This window comes from Candoia aspera, chromosome 11 (assembly GCF_035149785.1).
Source record: "Candoia aspera isolate rCanAsp1 chromosome 11, rCanAsp1.hap2, whole genome shotgun sequence".
Lineage (NCBI taxonomy): Eukaryota > Metazoa > Chordata > Lepidosauria > Squamata > Boidae > Candoia > Candoia aspera.
In genome coordinates, this window is record NC_086163.1 from 18,518,284 (window position 1) to 18,541,419 (window position 23,136).

The 23,136-nt window shown below is 42.3% G+C and overlaps 1 protein-coding gene across 1 annotated transcript in view; it reads left to right on the top strand.

The window, feature by feature from the left end:
- The first annotated feature begins 452 nt into the window (after positions 1-452).
- The window catches only part of TENT4B (terminal nucleotidyltransferase 4B), a 30,328-nt gene continuing 7,644 nt past the window's right edge, over positions 453-23,136 (top strand). The window contains exons 1-6 of the mRNA XM_063313250.1: positions 453-1,409; positions 15,378-15,501; positions 17,457-17,503; positions 18,172-18,292; positions 20,065-20,172; positions 22,871-22,999. Of these exons, the coding sequence (XP_063169320.1) occupies positions 688-1,409; positions 15,378-15,501; positions 17,457-17,503; positions 18,172-18,292; positions 20,065-20,172; positions 22,871-22,999 (1,251 nt within the window). The 5' untranslated portion in view covers positions 453-687. The remainder of the gene's footprint in view (positions 1,410-15,377; positions 15,502-17,456; positions 17,504-18,171; positions 18,293-20,064; positions 20,173-22,870; positions 23,000-23,136) is intronic.

A 23,136-nucleotide genomic window follows, 5' to 3' on the forward strand; every position in this document is an offset into this window, starting at 1 on the left:
CCCCCAATATACGCGGGGGGCTTGGGGCAGACCTGCCAAGGGGGGGCTCCTCCCACGGCTCGGCCCGGGCGCTGCCGGACCCCTCCAGACCCCCCAGTTGCGCCCTGCCGCCAGGGCTAAGCCGCGCTCCCTCTCGGGGCCGAGCGGCTCGGGCGCGGAGGATCCGGCTCCATCCCGGGCGGCGGGGGACGCAGAGGCGGGGAGGGAAGGCCGGCCGAGCCCTTCGCCGCGTGGGCGAGCCGCCGCCGCCGCCGCCGCCCGGCCTTCGCCTTCTCCCTCCCACGCCTTTATTACGCGCGGCCCGGGCGGCGGCGGCGGCGGCCGCCTCTTCGGCAGGGCCCCGCCTCGATCGCTCGCTCGCCGGGAGGGGCGGCGAAGCGGCAGCAGCAGCAGCAGCGGGAGCAGCCACTCCGCGGCCGTGGGAGCCCGCCTCCGCCCGGCCGTCCTTTCCTCCCGTCCCGTCCCGAGGAGGCGCCCGGCCGCGCGCGTCCTCCGCAGCCTCCGGGCTCGCTCGCTCGCCCTCCGCTCGCCGGCGCCCGCCTCCTCCTCGCCTGTCCCCGCAGGGCGCCGAGTTCTCGGCCGGCGGGGCTGGGCCTGCCTGGCCCGGCGGCGGCGGCGGCGGGCAGGAGGAGGGGGAGGGGGAGGAGCCGCCGCCGCCCCGTCGCTCTTGGGCCGGCTCGCCGTTTGATGGATCCCCGGATCGCCTGGCTCCAGCCAGAGCAGCTCGGCCCTTCGAACCGCCTGTGGATGCAGATCTGGGAGACCACGCAGGGGGTCCGCAACCTCTACTTCCAGCAGCAGCAGCAGCAGCCGCCGCCCACCGCCCCGGCCTCGTCCTCCTCCGCCGCCTCGTCCTGCAGCAGCAGCAGCAGCAGCTCCCCGTCGACCCCCGTGGCCGCCGCCGCCTCGCCGCCGCCGCCCGGCATGTCCCGCGTCCCGCGTGGCGGCGACCCGCAGCCCGACTTCTTGCCGCTGGAGAGCGCCGGCCTGCCCACGCCGCACCGCCACCCCCCGCCGCGGCGGCAGGCCTCGCCGCAGCCGCCCGCCTGGGTAGGCCGGCCCGGCGCTCAGGCGTCCCCCGCTCCCCCGGGCGCGGCCGCCGCCGCCGCCTCTTCTTCGGCCGCCGCGGGCCCTTCTCCGGCCGCAGCCGCCGCGGCCTCGGCTCCCCGCGCAGCGTCCCCCGCTGCCTCGGCCGCCGCCGCCGCCTCGGCCGCCAGCAACAAGAGGAAGCGCGACAACAAGGCCAGCACCTTCGGCTTCAACTGCACGCTGCTGCTGGGCCCCGCCGGGGAAAGCGCCGGACCAGCGCCGGGGGACGGGCCCTTGGGGAGGCCGCAAGCCGGGCCGGAGGAGCCGGCCTACACCGGCACCCCGTGGAAGAAGACGAATTACAGCCCCGGCGTGGTGGGGTGAGGAAAGGAGCGGAGGGGCCCGGGGGGGGGCATTCGGAGTTAGGACGGGGGGAGGAAGGGAGGAGGGGGTGGCCCCGTTTGGAAACCTTTACCCCCCCCGTCCAAAAAGGTAAAATCTGCAAAATGAGACATATTGGAAAGGTGGTATTTTAGCTTGCAAAATGGGAGGGCGGGCCAGCCAAGGTTATTGCACCTTGGCCCAGAGAGGTGGGTGCTTAATGCCTTCAGGGATGGCAGTGGAGAGCCCGGGGTTCATTTCCTTTGACAAGGGGGAGGAAGAAGGGGAATCCCTGGGATCTGCACCTAAGAGCCAGGAGCTGCATGGGGAGCCAGAGGTGTGTTCTTGTTCTCTCTGTCGCTGTCTTCCCTCTTGGGCCCCACAGTGACCCCTTGGCCTTCCCTGGACATTTTTATTCCTTGCTTTGAGGTTTCTTTCAAGATTGGAAAATGAGAGACTCACAGTTGGATTGCAGGAGTAGCCCCAATGGGGCATTGGGTTGTGGGGGGGATTGTCCCCTTTGCATGCATGGATTCCAGTTGCAAGCAGGAGGATTTGGAAGTTATAGAGAGGCCTGTCAATCAGCAAAGGCTTGTAGGGGGACATTGGCAAGAATTGCTTATTGGCCAGGAGGGATTGGGGCAGAATTTGAGGTACAAAGTTAAGTTAGTTGTTAAGGGGTGATTTGGGATAGACACCGAGGAATAATTCCAGGTGACTCAGGTGGCTGTATGTTGCTTTGAGAAGCGAGCCTTGCAACGTGGATCTAGTTGGTGAATATGGTGACATTTTTGTTTTATTCTGCAGTATGGTGAAGCAGTTGATAAGGGATAGTCTAACAGTGCCTGGCAGTCCTGGTCCAGAAGCACGTGGTTTGGGAAGAAAGGCCGGCCTGTACCTGTCAGGATGGAATGCTGTGCCACCTCCTACCTCCCCCCCTTAATGTTGCTTGTGCAAAGGTGTGCTTTTACTTTTACACAGAGTTTGCATTCGTATAGCGGTATTACGTAGGTATTTCTTGGGTCACACTATTGTCACTGCTTCGGCTCTCCGCACACCAAAGAAAGGAGGGGGGATCATTAAGAAGCTTAAGTAAGTTCACGCTTTTCATGGGAAGGGGAGAATTGGTGTGTACCTCCTGTGTGTATTCTGAAATAATACAGGAACAGGTAGGTCCACATATTCTACAGAAGGGCACAGTCAGGACCAAGTCTTCTGATTTTACGACCGTAAGCACCTCATGGTGCTGCCGCAGCATGTGTTTCAGCGCATGGGAGTGTGTGGGCAAAGAGGCATATTGCACACAGATTATACCTGATAAAGGGCATAGATTGAGACACACGGCCTGGCATTCAGTGGATGTGGGATCCTTATGCAGAAATTACCTCCTCCATTGGAGTAGGTCGTTGCAAAGGTGAATTTTTATATGCTATTCCGTGTTTCCTAACAAGAATCTTTGTCACTGTTAGTGTTACATTATGCAGGATCCCAGGGCAGAGGTGTCTTTCTGAATACAAATGTACCTTTGCAGGATGTGGAAGAAAGTCTTACGAATAGCTGATGCACAATTCTTCCATGGCATGTTGCACTTAATTTAACAAAGGTTAAGGATAGTTAAGGATGTCTTACAATGTCCAAGTTGTATATCATCATTTCCTTGCTGGGTTCTCATTCCTTCAGCAAATTACATGTTGTTGTTGTTTTTGTCTGTGTTAAATTTAAATTCCTCTACAAGAAATCATGCTCCTGGTGCATTGTCTGTTGGGATAATTTTAAAAGCACCAAAATGTTACTGATGTTCAGAGACTGGGAGAGGTTTCATCATGATATTTAAAATTTGTCAATATTCTATTCAGTGGAGATTATTGGAGAGTTTCAAGGCAGCTGATACTTTTTATCTGTGTAATTTATGTATTGTATTTTAAGTTTTTAAAAACATATCTGAACATTTCTGCAGAGTTGATCCTGAGATTTTCCCTTATTTTATAAACAATGCATTTACCCATCCAGTCTCCAATCAGTAGGCTATTTCACTGTATTGTGATAGGATATGATCAGGATAATGGCATCTCATTGTCATTAGTCTTTTCTGTTGTCCATATAACTATTCAGATGAAAGGATAGAATTCCATATAGAAAACCATAATTTTCCTGGGGTGTTTTGTTATTTGATGCTGTTTAAATGAGTTTCAAAGTATCGCTTTCTTTTAGTGTGGGTCCACTTTTTTTTTTAATCACATAGCCTGGTTCACATTAAACTAAGCCATAATATGCTTCTTTATTTTTGGCTTAATGCAATATAGGAACCCAGCATTATGGCTTCACATGTGCGAGAACCTGACTACTATAGTTTGTTCATTTAACAGTAGTTAAATCTTTCTGGCTTGGCATGATTTGTGAATGCAACAGATGTCTAGGTTTGTATACAACCAGTAAGGTGGTTACTGGTTAAAGCAGAAATTTCTGACCTTGTGACTTCAGAGGATGAAGAGAGGGATGATGGAATTTACTCATACTATAGTTAGGCTAAATCTGAATAAGATGCTGTTGAGGGAAGTAACATGCAGCTAAGATAAGTTTCTTTGTTGGTTAAACTCTTGTGAGTACAGCTGTAGCTAGAAATGGGCTCCTTCTAAAGATGGCAGATCATGGTTACAATAATTCTGCTAAATTACTATTCTTGGTTGAAAGTCAGTCTACTCATGTAATTTCTCTTTCTGTCAAGCCTTGTGTTGACATTTGCATTAACAATGATAAGTTAAATTATGAACTGAAAGCTTGCTGGAGAGCGTTTTAACTGACCTGAATCAGTAGAGATTGAGAATAGAATACACTTAGTTGAATAATGGGTTAGCCTTCAGGATAATGTAATAAAATCGTGGAACACAACCTTTAAACAATTCTGAGCATAGAAAAGCAATAAATGTATGGGTAGATTTACCCATTGAATTAAGCCATAGTTTGCTGAATAAGCCACAGTAGCAGACTTCACGTGACACTTTACACTAAGTTACACTTTTTTATCTGATACTTTTTGTATGACCTGACTGACAATAGGTCTCCCAGACTTTTAACATAGATTTTGTGTTGTTATCTGTGATCTTGTTTTTAGCGGAGGTGCCAGAAACAGGCTTTGGTAACATGTACGTCATATATCAAAATGATTTCCTATTTAACCATAATCATTTCATCTTGATCAGTAGTTGTTAAAAGTTCTTGCCTCGTCCTGAGACTGCAATTTCCCTAGTTAAGTCAAGTAAGTATATTTTCCCCCCATGGTTACAGTCAAAAGAGACTTGGTTTATATAACATATTAAGCTATGGTTTGCTTAGTTTTAGTTAATTGAATAGAACTTAAGTGCCTGAGTTTGCACAGCACGTTAAGCCTAAATGAGACCACATTATGGCTTAGTTTAATGTGCAATAAGAAGCTAAACAGCCATTAAAATACATCATATGGCTCAAAACAATACAGTTGTAGGGTTCTGCACTATCATGTTTAATAAGAAACATTTTAAAAGCTCATATCTGTTTGTACCCCCTATAAAGCACTTACATGCACTGAGTATTACTGACAAATAATCCAGCTGTAGACAAAGTGATGATGCTTTTTTTCACCCAGAACTACAAAAGCTTTTCAACAGTGTTGTTCACGGTTCTTCCATTTGATTATTGCATAATTGTCTAATCTCAGTTTTATGTTCCAAAGTGTTACAGATCAAATGTGCAGAGGGGGGGAGAGTGGTGTTAATTGACTTAACACATGTAGAAACTTGTAAAAATTAATTCTAAATAGAGGCCTTGGTTAACAGCACTTACATGTTACGCAGTTCAGTGAAAAAAACTAATGAAGATTTCACTTTACAATAGTTCATTCTTACATTATTTAAGAGAATCTCCAGTTAACATAGAAATAACTAATTTTTTTGAAAATCTTTCAGGTTATTTATGTACATGCAACTTCTTGGATGACTCCTGTCATTATTTTGGCTCTCTTTAGATGTGTGCAATAAATCCAGTAGTAAAGAGAAAGAAAGTGTGTACACATTACAAGTGGTGGACCATTTCTTGCCTTAGAACATGTATTTTAGTTTTTCACACCAAAGCAGCAGGAGGAATAAAAATCTTGGAAATGGCAGTTGAAATAAACAAAGTGTGCATCTCCATATGCTCCAGAAGCCAGGGGGAGCTAAATCACATGGATTTGAGTCCACCTTACTTAAAAGCAGTAAGTCCAGTTACCGATGTCCTTGCATTAAGCAATACTGTTGTACCATGCTGCATCCTGGCCATAGCTTTCTTCTAAAAGAAGATGGATTCTTGGCAAAAAGTTCTAGTTCTGTTTCCCTGGATAACCAGGTGAAGGCTTCATGCCCACATTTGACTGAATGGAATGATACTTTATTTTCTGTGGCTTAGTTTTTATTGTTTTTGCCTTGAGGATGGGGTAGTATCCCATTGTGGAAAACAATGCCTGCCTAGCCCAGCTATAGATCACTAACTTTACTGTGATTCCATTTATAGACTGGGTTTGCACCGGTGTGAAGGCTTTGTGTGCTCCGCAAACCCAGCCTCTTGCAGGTTAGGCAAGCCATGCCTTAACCCAACAAGTCAATCATAGAAGGCCCAGTTCTGCTGTTAAGAAATGGTGGCATCACACCTTTTCTCTGTTGCAACTTTCTTTATTATTTGGTGATTCCCAAAATCAAATGGTGTCACAGATCCAGTGCCAACATCGTAAACTTTGCTATATTTTTAAGCAGGAAGCATGCTAAAAATAATAAAAAAAAAAGATGGCCACTCCCACATGGGTATCTCAACAGATGGTGTGAATTATTCTTTCACATCAGGTTTCAAGAGAATCTTGCAATGCCAAGGAAGCGAAAGTATGTACTATTAATGCTCTACTAGGTGTGTTTCAGAGAACTTGGGATTTAATACTGTGCCAGTCCTCATTTAACAATGTTGTTTTGCTGATAAGGGAATATTTATCATAACCTTGGCTCTTGTGGGTATACAGGGAAGTACAGAGTTAATACTTGAATCTTGTTCTGGATAGTAATCTATGAGCTTGCTTTAAAATTCCCCTCACTGAATCCTTTTCTTGACATTTCCCCTGAACAACTGCATCTCTCCTCTATCTTTTTAGATTCTCCTGTTCTTGCTATAAATTGGAAGGTGGTATTTCACTTTGTTCCTGTATCCAGTTCTTTATCCACTGAATAATCCTGTATTCGCTTCTTTATCCACTGAATGGTTTGTCTCTAGCCTAATTGAGAGGTTTCAGACTTAGTCTCTAAAAGCATTGTAGAACTTTAAGGTGTTGTTTTTCTTCTCTCTATATTTCCAGTTTGTTACTAGTTTGATTTTTAAAAATCACTTGATGAACATAACTTGGTACAGAGAAATTTGGCTTGCTGGCAACCTATATTTCCCACAGTGAAAGGAGCTAAGGTGGAATTGATACTCAAAACATTCAGCCATATGAATCCCTTGTTAGTATTGGCCCACAGACAGTAGTGGGATTCCTGAATAATGATTCTATTCTAGGTGGTCTCTATAGTCAAAGGGATAACAGGTAAGCTGTAGAATTTAACCTGTCTTGCCTGGAATCTTTCATGGTCCCAATTTTGAACAGAGTCTGAAATATAATCAAATGTTTCCTTTCTATTTGTCAGACGTCTCTGCTAGCTAAGCAAGAAATGGCAAGAAGAGATTTCCAAGCTTGGATTAGCTGGTTTAATGTAGAAAAGATAAGTCATTATGAAAGAACTCCAGCGAGCGCTGTGAATCTGCATGAAGAAAAACTGTTCAAATTATTGCAGTGTTCCTCCCAACTGTATGATGTAAAGGGCAAGAAACCAATCTCTTTGGGCAGAAGTGACTGTTTCTACCTGCGTCTTGTTTTGATTCAGACTGATCTGGTATTAGGTTTCTGCTTGCAACTATCTGAAAGCTGGCTGTCACACCTGTGGTCTCTCTTCCAATGTGTCTCTTACTTCTTCCTATATATTAAAATAATATAGAATCTATCATTAACAAGATGATGAGCTTGTCCCATTTCAGATCAAGGCAAACAAGCATGTAGTTATACTAAATTTTCTTAGTTGCTGCTTCAAGCAGTGTAGTATATAGAAAATGAGGATGACTGGTAATTTGTTAATGTTCCCGTGTGAAATGATACAAATAGAAATTTGCAATCTCACTAGTGAGGAGATGGGTGATGAAGGGTTGTCATGCTGTGTTAAATTCTCAAAAATGTGCCTGAATTCTAGTCCTCAGAATCTAAAAGTAGGGTGCTAGGTCAAGTGCCCAAATCTTTTTTACTTATTTTTCAGGAATCTTCTGTCTACCACTAAAGGGGAGAGTAGAAGTTAGGTATGAATTTATTGGCTGATCTCTGGATGATTTGCAGTAAATTGGCAAGGATAACTGACCCCAGCCGCTTAAGAATAGCAGCAGCAAAATGAGATACGCATAAATCTTCCACCTCTACCTTCGTAAATCACATCACTGAGATGAAGAAATGAATCTGGTAGTCAGGAGTAAATTCTGTTTTTCTTTTTTTGAAGAACCAAGAGCTGACCATGCTTTAATTCTAAGAGTATGTCTCTTATATTAAGCTCCAGTTGGTGGATCGGCAGCTTGCAGCCAAATTTAAAATACATTCTGCAAGCCAGAAGATGCCCATTCTGTATTGTCATGACTAGTCTTCAGTGACCACTGATTGTTGTGGAGCAGTTGTATTGTCTGGAGCAGGGTTTGGGATCTGCAGTCCACCAAGCATTGCTGTGAACTGCAACTCCCAGGTTCACCTCACCGTTGGCACCTCCACTGGAACTAGTAGAGATGGAGTTGGTCAATGTGCAGGGTGCAGGTTTTCCATTGCCAGCCTACAAATTACACATTTCTTGCCTTCTGGCTGAACTATCTTCCTTTCTGGGCAGGGAAGAGGATGCTGGCCCTGCTGTTTATCTGTGATAGTTGCCTTTTCTCTTTCTGACATAGCTCCATTTATGCCTAGGGTGTCCTGGAAAGATAGCCCCATGCTTGTTCTTGGGAATGCTATAAAACAGAGGGGATGTAAAACGTTTTTCTCACTTCAGTCTGTGAATCTGTAACTGACTTTAAGAGGGTGAAAGGGCCATTAGCCAAGGAAGCAGAATAGCCGCTTTGTTCCCTAGTTCCTCTGCTGTCCTAAGATGCTACCCTTTTCTTCATTTCAGGACCCTTTGTAAAGTCCTTTTAATCCTTGCAGCTTCACTATAGAAGTAAAACACTGATGTTATCAGCAACACATCCATGGCAAAGACAGGATTCAGCCTCAGCCCTCCCAGATTGAAGTTCACACAGCCTCTCTGTTCAGTTGCATTGACTCCTGGTCTCTACTCACCCTTTAACCTTGTTGTGTAAGCTTACATAACTCTGCAGGTGTGATTTCTTACTCTTTTATTAGGATCATTATTGTAATTATCTTTTGGAAGTTACTGTGGCAGGTTTTAATGACACTGAAAATAATTCCCATCTGTTTTTCTTCATGTCTCTTTAAACTTTTTAAAGGAATTAAGACACAGTTGTGGCACTTCCAGTATTCCTGTGTTTAATAATGTCCCAAGAAATGCAGACAGAACATCAGCTCATTTCTCAGGATTCCCACCCATCCATGCACTTTTGCACAGCTTTGTGCTGCAACTCACAAGTGAATTTTGTGGTCATTAATTTCCTTGGTGTTTTCAGCAATACTTGGCCATTTTCAGCTTTCATAACATTTCCTCAGATTAAACATTTGTCTTATTTCTCTTTCTTCCCGAAGAATCTGGCCTAATAAGAATGTCAAACTCTGCCAGCTTGACCTGCCAAGCAACTCTTTGAGCTGTGTTGTTTTCTAATCCTTGCATCCCCAGGAATGGAAAAAGCTATTGCTAAATTACCTTCTCAGGTCTTTGAAAGAAAAATAGCTATCAGTCTGAAAGTCTGCAGTAACATTAAGGGGCTTGTTTGAATATTAAGGGGCTTGTTTGGAATACCTTTGAACTATCAAAGGTATACCACTTCACTGAAGAAATTACTTACTCTCAAATTCAAAGTGCTGAACCATTGTGTTAAATAATATTGTCCTTGTCCTTGGTAATGAAATAAAATAGTGAAGTTGAGGAGCTGTTAGGTTGACATACAGAGTTGAATATTATATTTTTTCATAAATTTTTAGAAGTATACATTAGAATTTATACATTCTATTTGTCCTAAAATAAAATTTGTTGATATGTCACAGTTAATTTTAGATACTGACGTTGATCCATATATTCTTGTACCTAAAAAATATTACTGTCTGAGGCTCATAGGAATTCAACGTTCTTTTATACCATCATAAAATATTTAGGTGGCAAGACTTGCTGTACAGATGTGATTGAACTCATCAACACCGGTATCACATTTTTAGCACCTATATAACCAGTAGCCTGGTTTTTCTCCAACTTTGCAAATGTAGTGCTAATAATGATTGTTGAAATATGGTATATTATTCTATTGCCATGGTTGCAGACAGCATTAGTGATGATATAACTATTTGGACAGGACTTTGTTGTTACATGATCATCAGTTATTACTAGAACAGATTCTTGATCTTATATTTGTAGATAGATTGACTGATTAAAATTAGGGCAGTTAGCCCACTATAGAATATATAGGGGATCAGCTTCTATTTGTGCTTAAGGTTTGTTTTTAAAATAGATACTTGTCTTGAAGTGAATTGAGTGTGAGAATTTTCTCGGCAACTTGGTTTGAATTGAAGGGGCTATCACCACCGTGGTTATTAACAAAACTCTACGTATTGGTTGAAGAACACATATTGATGATTTGTGCTATATAGATTAACTGAAGTGACAGAAGAATTGAGGTTTAAAATAGTCTTGGAATTGTCTATCTGAGTTCTTGGGGTTCTATGCAGGTGAAAAGCCTGGGCCCTCTTTGCTGAACCAGAAGATACTTGATTCTGATCTAATGACATTTAGTTCTGATTTGGGGCCAAATTAGAAATGGTGAAGTAACCTTGTATATTGCATCCGTGTGTCTGCCAGTTCACATACAAAGCAAATGAGTGTGTGCGACTGTTTTTCTTGTAAAATACAGTATTAGAGAAACAGATGAATCTCCTGCTTTTTTGTACTGAATCAAGTTCATTTTTCCTCAAATTCACTTTTGGGCAGAGAGAAAAACACTTATGTTTACACATTGCACCAGGTGATAATATAGTTTGTTTGGTTGTGGTTTAGCATGTTGTTTGAATCCAGCCACTGGGGCTGATATATTTACTGTGTTGTGTGAACCTGGCCAATGGTGGCTTAAGCAATATATAGTTTTATAAACTGTGGCATAGTATACTAAGTCTTTAAACTATGGTGTGCAACCTCAAGTGGCTAGTTCCCTCAGCACACTAAGCTAAATCTACCAAATCACATTATGGTTTAGGGAAATGTGTTAATTCAGTCATAATCTTAATTTTTTTAACATACTTTGTCTTGTATTTGAGATGTACTGAGGTGCTTAAATTATAAACGTTTTAAAAATAAACCAATATACTTTGAGAAGATGTTAAAAACTAGTATTAAAGTGTTTTATCAAGCACTTGTATAAAACAATACGAAAGTATTTTAGAATTCTTGTATTTGGGTTTTTAGAATCACTCAAGTCAGAGTGATCATTTTTAGCAATAACTTTATCTAGTTTTCTTGAATTCTTTTAGTTTTGTTGGCCTAGGAAAATATTGAGATGGTGCACATCTGGTTGCTAACTGTGTTCACACAACCTGCTAAGCCAAAATGTTTGCTTACTGAAGATGTTACTCCATCTTGCTTCTTCCCCACTGCTGTACACAATTCAGAAATTTTGTGTGAATCTAACCAAAATGGGCAGTTCAGCAAATTGTTGTCATCCCTCCCCCCCACCCCGTCAGCTACCACAAGGAATATCAGAACAGCTAAGGTTGTAAAAACTTAGTTTGGTTCTTGGAATTACTATATTAGGCACATTTGTGGCTTAATATTTTTCCTGGATTGTATGTAACAGTTCTGTGAATTCAAGCTTTGACCTGTTCTCATATTTTTAATACTACAGCCCATTTGCTAAATTAAAAAAATAATAATAATGAAGTAAGGAGAATATGAGGTTCAGACTTAGAATATATGACCCTCTTCCCCCTTCAGCAAAGTTAGTTGTGTTTGGAGACTTGCATAGTATGCTAAATGACATCCAGTTGATCGTATTTCATAATTTTATTTTTAAACACACTTGCCCCAATATGATCTGGGTTAGAATAAGCATTACCCTGTTCAACATTGGATATAAGAATGTACTAGAAAAATGACCTCCTTTGCCAAAAAGGTTAGTAAAGATTGGTGACTTTTGGATACATTCCCAGTAGACATGGGATTCAGACTTGCTTTGTTTCCTAATTATTTCATCCTTCAGGTTGACCTTAGGCAATTGCTGGGTGCTTCTTAAGGAAATGCAGGTGAGGGCAGGAGTAAACAGTCTGGCTGCCATATAGTGGTAGAAAGACGGATTGGGGAAGACTACTACCCTGCACGTGTACACTTGCGGTGCTTCAGATGTTGCTGAGCTAGAGTTGCAAATACTTTCTTTGGGACAAATCACTGGAGGGGATGGTGGCCATCTAGTTTAGAGCAGGCTTGGGAGAAGCTAATTATTTACATGCATTTCAGCCTGGCTTCAGCTCTTGACATTGCCCTGAAATAGCCTTAGTTGCCCTGATTGATGACCTTTATGAAGAGAGATCTGGCTGTGTTGACTTCTGTTAGGCCTCTCAGCAGCCGTTGATATCATTGATCAGGGGATATTACTGAAGCAGCTCTGTAGGTTAGGAATGGTAGGACCTGTGTTACAGTGGCTCCATTCTACCTACAGGAGGTGTGAGGTTTCACTAGGGTCTTCTCTTTCATCCTTGCAGTTCAGTATCTACTTGAAGCTGCCTGGGACAGTCACCTGGAGATTTGGGTTTCAAATGTTCAGTCTCTCCTTTTCATCTGAATCAGGAGAGGCTGTGCAGGTGCTGGACAGTTGCTTGAAATACAGGATGGACTGGATGGGAGTCAAGAAGCTGAAGCTGAATCCAGATAAAATGGAGCTATTGCAGACAGCTGGGTATTATACTGAGATTTAGGAAGATGGCCTGTATTGGGTGCACTTCAGAGAAACAGGAGCAAAGGTTCTCCATAGCTTACTTCTCCTTCTAACCAGAGGCACAACTGGCCTTGGGCAGCGAGCATGAATGTTCATCTTTGGCTGCTATGCCAGCTATTACATTACCTGGACCAAGGTAGCCCAATCTAGGCTGTTATAACTTCTCAAATTACTGCGAAGCACTCTACAGGAATATGGTCCTGAGTTAAAGAGGGACACGTAATGCTAGTCCTGAAAGCAATATAATAGCTTTCTGGGAGCTGTTGGTGTTGAGGTCCTTAGGTATTTCATTCTCACAGTGCAGTCTCCAGAAGCAGGGCCTTTTTAGTGATCCCACCCCAATTATGAAACTCTCTTCATAGAAACATGTAACTGGCTTCCACCCTGTCTCCTGTCAGATAACAGTGGAAGATATGTCTATTCACCCAGATGTTTATATAATAGCAACTATTCTAGGATCTGACTGCTGTTAATTAGTTTTGCTTTCCTATTTGGTTTCCTTTAAGACACACACAGACACAGTAGTCTACCCCAGGCTGCTCTGGGGAAAAGGGCAGAATAAAAACACTTAACTCACAGGCAATGCTACCTGCCCAGCCAGTAGTGATGGATGCTGCTCCATCATGTGAGGGTGGGGAAGACTGCACACATGGCATGTTGCAGAAATGGGAAACCTGGATTTGTGGGAACCATTATAGTCCTGCGGGCATTTCATTTGGGCCCACTAGGTTGTCATCCTCATCCAAGGCCATATATTTTCATTTCTAAATGAATTAATGAGAAGCTGGCATGTTGCAAAAGTCACTCTGGACTCTCATCCCTGTCTCTAAGTGCATATTTGGGTCTTGCGTAAGCATTCTTAGGAAAGAAAAATGGAGGAGGAGCTGCCCCACAGAGCCCCCTCTGGAGGTGTGCACTCTTCCTGCAGGAAAGCAAAGCGGGAAGATTAGAAGCATTGGGAGGGGGCCTAGAAAGAGTGGGAGGGAGGGAGCAACCTCATCTGCCTGAATGCCTATAAATGAATATTTTGTGACTGGGCCCAAGTATAGTGTCAGTCATACTATGGGGTGCATGCAACATGCCTCTGAAATTCCACTGAGGGCCAGTGTAATATAGGACATAAGGCTTTAACTGGTTCAAGCCCATTCATGAAAGCTCACTTTGAGCCAGTTGCTCTCCTTAGCCTGTCACAGGATTGTTGTTGTTGGGATAATGTGATGCGAGATCTTTGTGGAAGAAGAAAGGGTAGTATGTAAATCTAAAAGTAAATATCTTAGATGCCCACAGGCCTAGGAAGGTTGCCTTTGAAATCTGTAAGTCTATAGCAATTAATTAATTGATTGATTGATTAATTAATTAATTAATTAAACATCTTGGCTTGCGGTCTCAGAAATGAGTGAAAGGATGGGATTCACCTCCAAGTAGGAGGGGGGAGCACAGTGAAGCCTTCACATGCTTTACGAAGCTAAAATTAGCTTAAGCTTAAATTGATCTGGGGAAAAAGCAGGCCTTCCCACTTTAGTCCACCCTCCATAGTATGGCATTATATAAATTGGGCACTTTTTGTAAAAGTAGTTCATCTGGTAGAGCTAGAAACCATTGAGCACTCTTAGGAATTTTGGACGTGTAGGTAAGAACAGATTTATGGAGGGTCATCATCACATTGTCTAAAACAGTGTTTCTCGACCTTGGCCACTTCATGCTGGCTGAGGAATTCTGGGAGTTGAAGTCCACACAGCTTGGAGTGGCCAAGGTCGAGAAACACTGGGCTAGATACAGTTTTGCTGTTTGTCTAAGAACTGCTATACATCATGAGAGAGAGAGAGAGAGACAGATTCCTTTTCCTTTTCCCCGCCAACAAAAGTGTTCAAAACAAACACTTGTAATTATGTAACCATATAATGTATCTCAAAACACATAGTAAATGTAACCAAGGGCAGGTTGGGCTTTTGTACATTGACTGCATTTACCAGGGCAGTTAATATTAACTGTTAATGTCAACACGGTGTGCCTTTGCTACTCTGGGGCTTTCAAGGGGGAGGGGCGGCATTTTGCTGGCATTCAGGCCATTTCTCTGGATGCCACCCTTGGGCAGAAGCGTTGGCTGCCCAGCTGTTCCTTCGCAGGGTTGGCTCTTCCCTTCCACACCTGGAATGGTTGGGGGCCACGCTTAACTGCTCTGTATAATCTGCTAGTTCCATCGTAATCAGCAGGCTCCCACAAGGAATTCTAGAACTCTGCTTTATTGATAAAGCAATCATAATAATAACAAACCTGAAAGCTTGACAGCATTTCCCCTTCCCTTCTTTTTATACCAGAGAGAATCAAGACAAGCCTGAGTTTCTTTCTCAACCTTTCATTTTTTCTTGGGCAACTTATTTTCTTCAAGGGCATCTCCGTACCCCTCTACAATATCTTCTGGCTGCCTTCCAGCCTCTCACCCCAGTTCTTCTCTTGGGCCCCTTTCTGTGCAGCAGAACAGATTGCCAAAGAGAACTCATGGGTGGCAAAAGTATTAAACAGTATTTCTTCCTTGCTAATGTCTCATGAGGCTAACGCTGGCTTGGGATTTTCTTCTGGGCCCCTGGCTGCATTTTTATAGGATTGAAATTTAAAAAGTCCTGTGTGTAGCAGTCCGGTCTCCCACTAAATTTGATTAAAATGATTTCTGAGTAAGCATGCATAAAGCCACAGTTAAAGCTTTAACTCCCCCCCCTTTTTTTTGCATTATTATATAACTTTGCTCACTCATCACTGTTCTTTTTCAGCCTTCACGAAGAAATCAATGACTTCTACAAGTACATGTCTCCTAGACCTGAGGAAGAAAGAATGCGCATGGAGGTGGTTAATAGGATAGAAAACGTGATAAAGGAACTCTGGCCCAATGCAGATGTAAGTTTAGCCTCTAAAAGTGGCTGAGGATGCTGGTGTTTCTTGCCCAATGGCTGCCTGCTTGTAGAATTTAGATGCATGTCCAATGGTACTGAAGACAGAAACTCCACAATTCTGCAGTTAGAAAAAGGAAATCTTGCATTAAAATGGTGCCGTCCTATTGTATGTTTGCATGGCTTCAGTTGGGTACGGTTTGTGTTTCAGCATCTTTGCATTTTCATCTCAGTCACTCTGGCCAAAGGGATCAGCAGGAACTTGAGAGGAGCAAATGCCATTGATAATAGAACCTCCAGGTTTCCTTGTCCAGTTAATCTGCAAGATTTATGCCCTCAACCAGTGTTTCTCAACCTTGGCAACTTTAAGATGTGTGGATTTCAACTCCCAGAATTCCCCAGCCAGAGTTGAAAGTCCACATACCTTAAAACTGCCAAGGTTGAGAAACACTACCCTAAACTGTTGCATGTCCTAGGTCGGCCAGTCTGTTTCGACTTTCAAATTCCATTTCCTGGCTTGTAGGTAGCGGCATTCCTGACTGGTCCTTCCCCTCAACTATTAAGTGCATGGGAGAGACACCAAAGGAAGTAAAGTGAAGGGAGTTGGAAGTCCCCCAACAGAACATTAAAGCAAACACATTACTGACATTTTTGGCTCTGGAGAGCTTTGGAGTCAGATCAGTGACTGAAATAATTTGCAAAAGGGCAACCTGCAAACCATGTAAGCAAAGTTCAGAGATCACGAAGTACTTCTTTGCTTTAAGTTAGAACCTGCATAGGTTGAACCTTTCTGAAAAACTCAGCGAGGAGCTAACCAGCCCAACCTCCTAAACAGCGGGAAGGACACTGGTATGGATACGCCGTCCTTTCCATTCCCTCCAGCTGCATTTGTGGCATGAATCTAAATCTAAAAGCAAAAACATTATCATCTGTTTACATTCTGTAGAAAAATGTCCATCGGCAGGTTCATCGTAATTCATATGAAAAGTTAGGGGCCTTTAAAAAAAGGGTTCTTAAAAAAAGGATCCTGTATGCGCGTAGCATTTTGAAGGAAACGATAAAGAAGAATTGGCATTTAGCACACTTTTCTTAAACTATTTATAGAAGCCAGCAATTGTGTCATTTGCTCTGTTACTCCAGGGAATGTGCTTAGACACAAACATTCCTAGTAAGTGAGAACGGTTCTTGGCGTCAACCAGGCTTCACCATCAGGGTGACTGCGAGAGGCTTTAATTATCCTGGAGTTGGGATAGCGCTGCTGCCGAGAAAAGGAAGCGACTTAGATCGCTTTTGAAAAAGACAGTAAGCCTTGTTAAAAAGAAAGAACAGCATGCAGTTCTCGTTAGTGTGAAACTTTCTTGAATAGGTCTTCGGTGCGATTATCGCCTTGGTGGGATCTGCACATCTGAAAATGACACTTTAACATCATCTGGAAGGTGCTTGTCCCGGTGATTCTCTCCCACATCCATCACAAGATAAGAGATTAAGGCACTTCAGACAAGTGGGAGCCGGAGATTTTGCTAGGATTTGTGAAAGCTGCAACTGTAAAGGCTGCCTGCAAAAATTAGAAAGCTCTCTGCTAACATTAGTACAAAGCCTGGCTTAGTAGCAAACATATCCATGAGTGGATGCAGCTAAGAAGGCTGTGCAGAATGTCTGAATTCAGGACTCTGGGTCTGTCCTCCCACAACAAGTGGATAATTAAAGCCACAGATAAACTTAAATAATGGCTTCATTCTTTGGTTTCTTCTTCTTGTCAGATAAAGCCAGAAACCCACATTCAGACATCATATTGAATGTCTGCTTGCTTATGGCTTAGCTTGATCTATAGATTAATCCTATATTCTGGATACTCTCCTAAAATCTGCCAGTTGAGGGCAGCAGCAGTCTGCGTTACTGCGTATTCCTTATGCTTATGATGAAGGGCTTTAATTTGTGTGTTTGGCTTCTCTTCTCCCCCAGGTGCAGATATTTGGAAGTTTTAAGACTGGTTTATATTTACCCACTAGGTTAGTAATTTTTACTTATTATGTTTATATGTTATCTTTCCTCCAAGCAGCTCAGCATACAAGTAGTCCTTGTTTAGCGACTGCCTTAGTGATCGTTCCCAGTTACGATGGTGATGAAAAAGGAACTTTGCGACCAATCCTCACATTTATGACTTTCACAGGTCTGTAAAGCAAAGGAAAGCTGAAGTAAGAGCATAAGCAACGTCATGGTTTCAGTTAGCGACTACTTTGCTTAATGACCAAGTTGCTGGTCTCAATTGTGGTCGCTAAACAAAGACTACCTTTACTTGCCCCCCCATCTGCCCTCTCCTCATTCCTGTTTTATCCCCCAGGTTAACTCATTCTGACGACATTTGACTGGAATAAAGTAGAAATGAGTATTTGGGGGTTGAGAAAAGCCCTTGGCTGACGAAGTCTGAAATCATCAGTTGTCAGAATTACACATCTAAGATGGGGTGACCCCCTAACGTTTCCATAACTCAGTGACCAGGAAATAACATTCATTAAGTGCTGAAGGGTATCTGAAGTATGTGTGCCTGGCAAGAAAGCTCTGAGTCTTCTGTATTAGATTATATCCTGGTTCTGCCGCAGAAATCCATCCATCCTGATTCTGAAAAGTGTTTTCTCTAGAGGGAATGATGTGTTAATCTGCCGCCTTCTCGTTCCAGCGATATTGACTTAGTTGTGTTTGGAAAATGGGAGACCTTGCCACTGTGGACCCTGGAAGAGGCGCTCCGGAAGCACAATGTGGCAGATAAAGGTTCAGTAAAGGTTTTAGATAAAGCAACTGTAAGTTACTTTTTTTGTCCTTTTTGTGCCCATCGTGTGTGAGCCGTTCAGCTCAGATCAGTCGATTACTGTGGATCTTCTACCACGCAAATGAATAGTGGAAATATAGTGAAAATAATTTTTAAAAAGCCTTTGTGTTGGTGTTTCTCATGTAGCTGTATGTTCTGTCTGGCAGAGCAATCAGGATCCTCTGAAACGATTTGAGTATTACGTATTGATTCATTAGATTCCTATCCTGCCTTTCATTCAGGAGCTCAAGGTGGTGTGGACATTCTTCCTCCCTCCATTTTTTCCCCAGAACAGCAACCTTCTGAGATACAGTCGGTTGAGCTCAAAGCTGAGGCTAATATAAAGCCTGGGTCTAGACTTCAGATTCTATGAATCTGTTTTTTTAAGCATTATTAAAGTTGTTATACTTCCACTGTGTCTTACATGTGGATTTAATTCAAGACAGTCCTTCCCCACCCCCTCAAAAAAGTAACCTGTGAGACATCTCTGCAACGTTATAGTAGAACCTCAGTTTAACAGACCCCATTTAACAGACTTCAGGCGCTGCTGTTCACATCTGCATTCGTGCTTTAACCCTGAAATAATGGACAGGTCTGTTGTTTCAGAGTCGGTCCCAACAACTGACATAATTTGCATCAAGTTATGTTGTGTGTGTAATTATATAATCGATGGTCTTACATCATTCGTCTCAATTTGTCACTTGACATGATCTGACGCAAATGATGTAAAGAGGGAAGCTGCATAATGATTTCAGTGATGTAAATTACAACAGTAAATATGGATTTAACAGACACCCATTCCCTCTGTTAAAAAAGGATTATAGCTTCTTGCTTTTTTGAAATGTCACTTGTTTTTCATTAATGGCATTTGCATGAAGAATAGTTAAGTTCTGTAATGTTTTGTTTTCCCCTATTATCTGTTCGTGTTTAAAAGCAGATGTTTTGAGTTTGGAATTATATCTCATATCTCAGCTTTGTATAAATAACCTCTTTATGCAACAGATAGGGAATTAAGTTTGAATTTGTAATTCAGTTCAAAGAGTTAGTTGTGTAGAATATGTATCTGTTTACATAAAAGTCAGCTGAATTTTCAAATTGACTCAAGCTGCAAGATTCTGTTCAGTATGTTGAATTGAGTTAGTAATTCCGTTAGAAGAGCTGATTCAGTCACATTGTCCTCAGATCAAAGGATTTGAATTGAAGTCTTGGTAACAAACGGTCGAATTCCCTAAATTCTGATTGGTTCAACTTTAAATGTGTTTTGTACTGAACTAAGACTACAGGTAGTCCTCACTTAATGACTATTCATTTAGTGATGGTTCAGATTTACGACAGTCCTGGACAAACCAACTTGCAACTGATTCTCAGACTTAACAACTGTCGCAGTGTCTCTCCCCACCACCCCGGTTACATAATCACAATTTGGTGCTTGGCACCAGTTCACATTTATGACCGTTGCAGTGTCCCATGGTCACATGATCACCATTTTCGACCTCCCCTGGCTGACTCCTGGCAAGCAAAAATCAATGAGGACCTGCGTGATTCACTTAATGACCATGCGGTTCCTTTAACGCCCACAGTGATTCCATTAATGAGCGCCAGAAAAAAGGTAAAATTGGGTTGCATTGGCTTAATGACCACTTCGCCCAGCAACCAAAATTCTGGTCCCAATTGTGGTCGTTAAACGAGGACTACCTGTAAATCTATACCTAGAAAATCTTTTTTTTAAAAAAAGAGAAACATGCTGTTTTCCTCTTTCCTCAGGTACCTATCATTAAACTGACCGACTCCTTTACTGAAGTAAAAGTTGATATCAGCTTTAATGTACAAAATGGGGTAAAAGCTGCCTATCTCATCAGAGATTTTATCAAGGTCAGGTGATGGTGAATGCAAACTTTGTTTTCATTTTATATAAAATGCTCACATTGTAATTTGCAGGTGACTTGGTGAAGGTAACAATAGATGTGAACATGTTTTTGAGAATTCCTCCTATGACGCTCACTTTCTTTTATTTAATTGGGTTTGTATTCCTGATCAGGAAAGTCCACAAGGAATGCTAAACTGTATGGTTGTGCTTACCTGGATGAGCAGAATATAACCCAAGCAAAACTTTAAGCTCTCCCTCTCTCTCTCCCCTGCCCCCCTCCCAAAATATTTGGGGAAAGTTGTAAAATAGGGGTCATTCACTGGTCTGCTAAAGGCATTTGACTTGTTCAGTCAATTTGTAAAGAAGCTACTACCAACCCGGGTTTGCTTTGCTCACAGTGACAACCTAGGGTTTATTTTATGCCACAGGGCCTAGTTAAATTCATAACATAACTGCTAATTCTTAATTCTACTGTATTTCTCCTTGTAGAACAGGACTTTGGGGTGGGGTGGGGTGGGGTGGGGTGGAGGAAGCTTGGACCTGGCACTTTGCACAGCCTCCTTTTGATTTGTTTACATCATGATACTCTCAGGCTGAGCATTACAGTACAGGGTATACGAACACAGTCACTAAATCATTAATCAAGTTAATGGCTGCTGTCTTTGAAGTCCTGTAGCTAGTTAGCTTATTTAACTCATTTTTTTAACATATTTATATACTGCATGCTCCCAGCAAAGCCACCTTTTGAGCAGTTCCCTTCAACAACTCTTAAGTAATTATTCTAGAGGGCATATGGCAACTAGGGTATACTACATAAAACCAAGTAAAAAATTAAATGTAATTAGAAAGAAAGATAGTTAGATAGATAGCCATCTCATTTAAAACCTGAGTGAAAAGATGGGCGGGGAAACAGTGGAAGAAACGGGTAAAAGTTGGTATATATGTTGGTAACTGCTTGAGTATCCATTTTCTCTATCATTTCTTTAATGAGGCAAAAAAGAAACACAGCAATAAAGCACGCATGCTTTTACTTGATTTGAAATGAGGTGAAAAACCACTCTATAAATGGAGGTAATTCCTGTGGAGTCTGAATAGTCCTGTGTTTCAAAGCTAGTTTTTGATTTTTCAGGTTACATTTTCCTAGTTTGTAAGTTCTAAAAAGTAGGCAATATTGAATAATAATAATAACAACGGCAACAACATCCAGCTTGCAGGCACAGTGTTATTGTATGAAATATCCTTCCTTCCTCCTAAGATGATGATCAGAGTGCCTAGCCCTCTGGGGAAAGCTGCAGGAAACACTCAAAGCAGCGCCTTTGAGAAACTCAGGAGCGGTGGAGATAGTGAACCAAGGCTCACCTTTGGGAACACCAGCAGGTTGAACCTGGCTCCCATGCTATGCATAGAGGAAAAGAAAGGCATCCATGGTGTATGCATGTGTTAATGCAAAAGGGCAGCGTGAGAATTTCAGGTGGGGAAAAAAAAATTCAAAGCACATGCCCTAAGCAATGCTTGTCATTTTTCATCACTTCCACTAGAGGGCATCAGAACACAACAGTTTTAAATGAGATTTTTTTGGCTCCTTTTCCCTCTGTCCCCCAAGATTGTATTTCCATATCAAAACTCATGTTTCAAAATTAAAGGCAAGCAAAGTTTGGCCTTTAGTACTGCATACTGATTATTTTAATCCTGGCAGTAACTTCTTGTTCCTGCAGCTGCAGGTGAATTATCAGAAGAATTTGGTTGTAGATGGACGGATAACGCTTTACGATTCACTCTGTAAATAGACGTGCTGAAGAAAAACTTTGCGATGAACCTGGCCTGCCTTACCTAATCAGTTTAATACGGGAAATACTTTCTCAAGGGCTAGATAAGAAATTGTGTGGGCTCGTACATCTCTCTGTGAACTTGACAGAGTAGGAAAAGGACTTAAAATATTAACATTGAAATATTAAGGCTACGTGGGTGGTCTCAGGATACAGGCATGTGGAAACATCACTCAGGCTGATGTTGCACTCCTCTGACTATACTTGAAACTCAAACTAGGTATGAAAAGGGACCACAGGAGAGAGAAGCTCTTTCTAATATGAGGTGTACCCCCAAGTGGTGCCTATTATTTGCTTGCTGTTTAAAACTTAACCTCAAGAAAGAGTGCTAGTAACTTTTGTATCTTGCAAAGGTTAATAACATCTAATTTGAATGTACTCTGATAGGTATTTTGATTCCTATTTCTTTCTTTTCTCCGCTTTAGCAGCAGAAATCGATTTCCTGTTGGGTTAACTAGTCCCTAACTAAAACAATTAACAATCAAATGTTATATCTACAGTCTATAACAGTGTTCCTCAACCTTGGCAACTTTAAGATGTGTGGACTTCAACTCGCAGAATTCCTTAGTGAGCCATGCTGGTTGGGGAATTCTGGGAGTTGGAAGTCCACACACGGTTGAGAAAAACTGGTCTATGACAACACTAAAATAGAGTTAATCAAAAGAACATGCATGTTTACAGTGATTTAGATAATTTTCTATCATCGCAGAATGATAGGACTAACTAACATAAAACGAAAAAGTCTTATCTAAAAAAGATTCAAGCTGTGGACAAGCTGATCTTTCATATAAGCAGTAGTTACTCTGCTGCTTCTAACTGGACAAAAAATGCACAAGAAGTAGAAGACTAATTTCCATCTCCTTTTTTTTCTCTGCAGAAATATCCTGTATTGCCATATTTAGTTTTAGTATTGAAGCAGTTCTTATTGCAGAGGGACCTCAATGAAGTATTCACAGGTGGAATTGGATCTTACAGTCTTTTTTTAATGGCTGTCAGCTTCCTCCAAGTAAGTTTATTTTATTTATTTATTTGTCTAATTTATATAGCTGCCCATCTCACAAAGCAAGGGACTCTTGGCTGCATACAACAAAGCAAAAAAATTTAAATATCTAAACACCATTATTATTATTTAAAAAACATTAA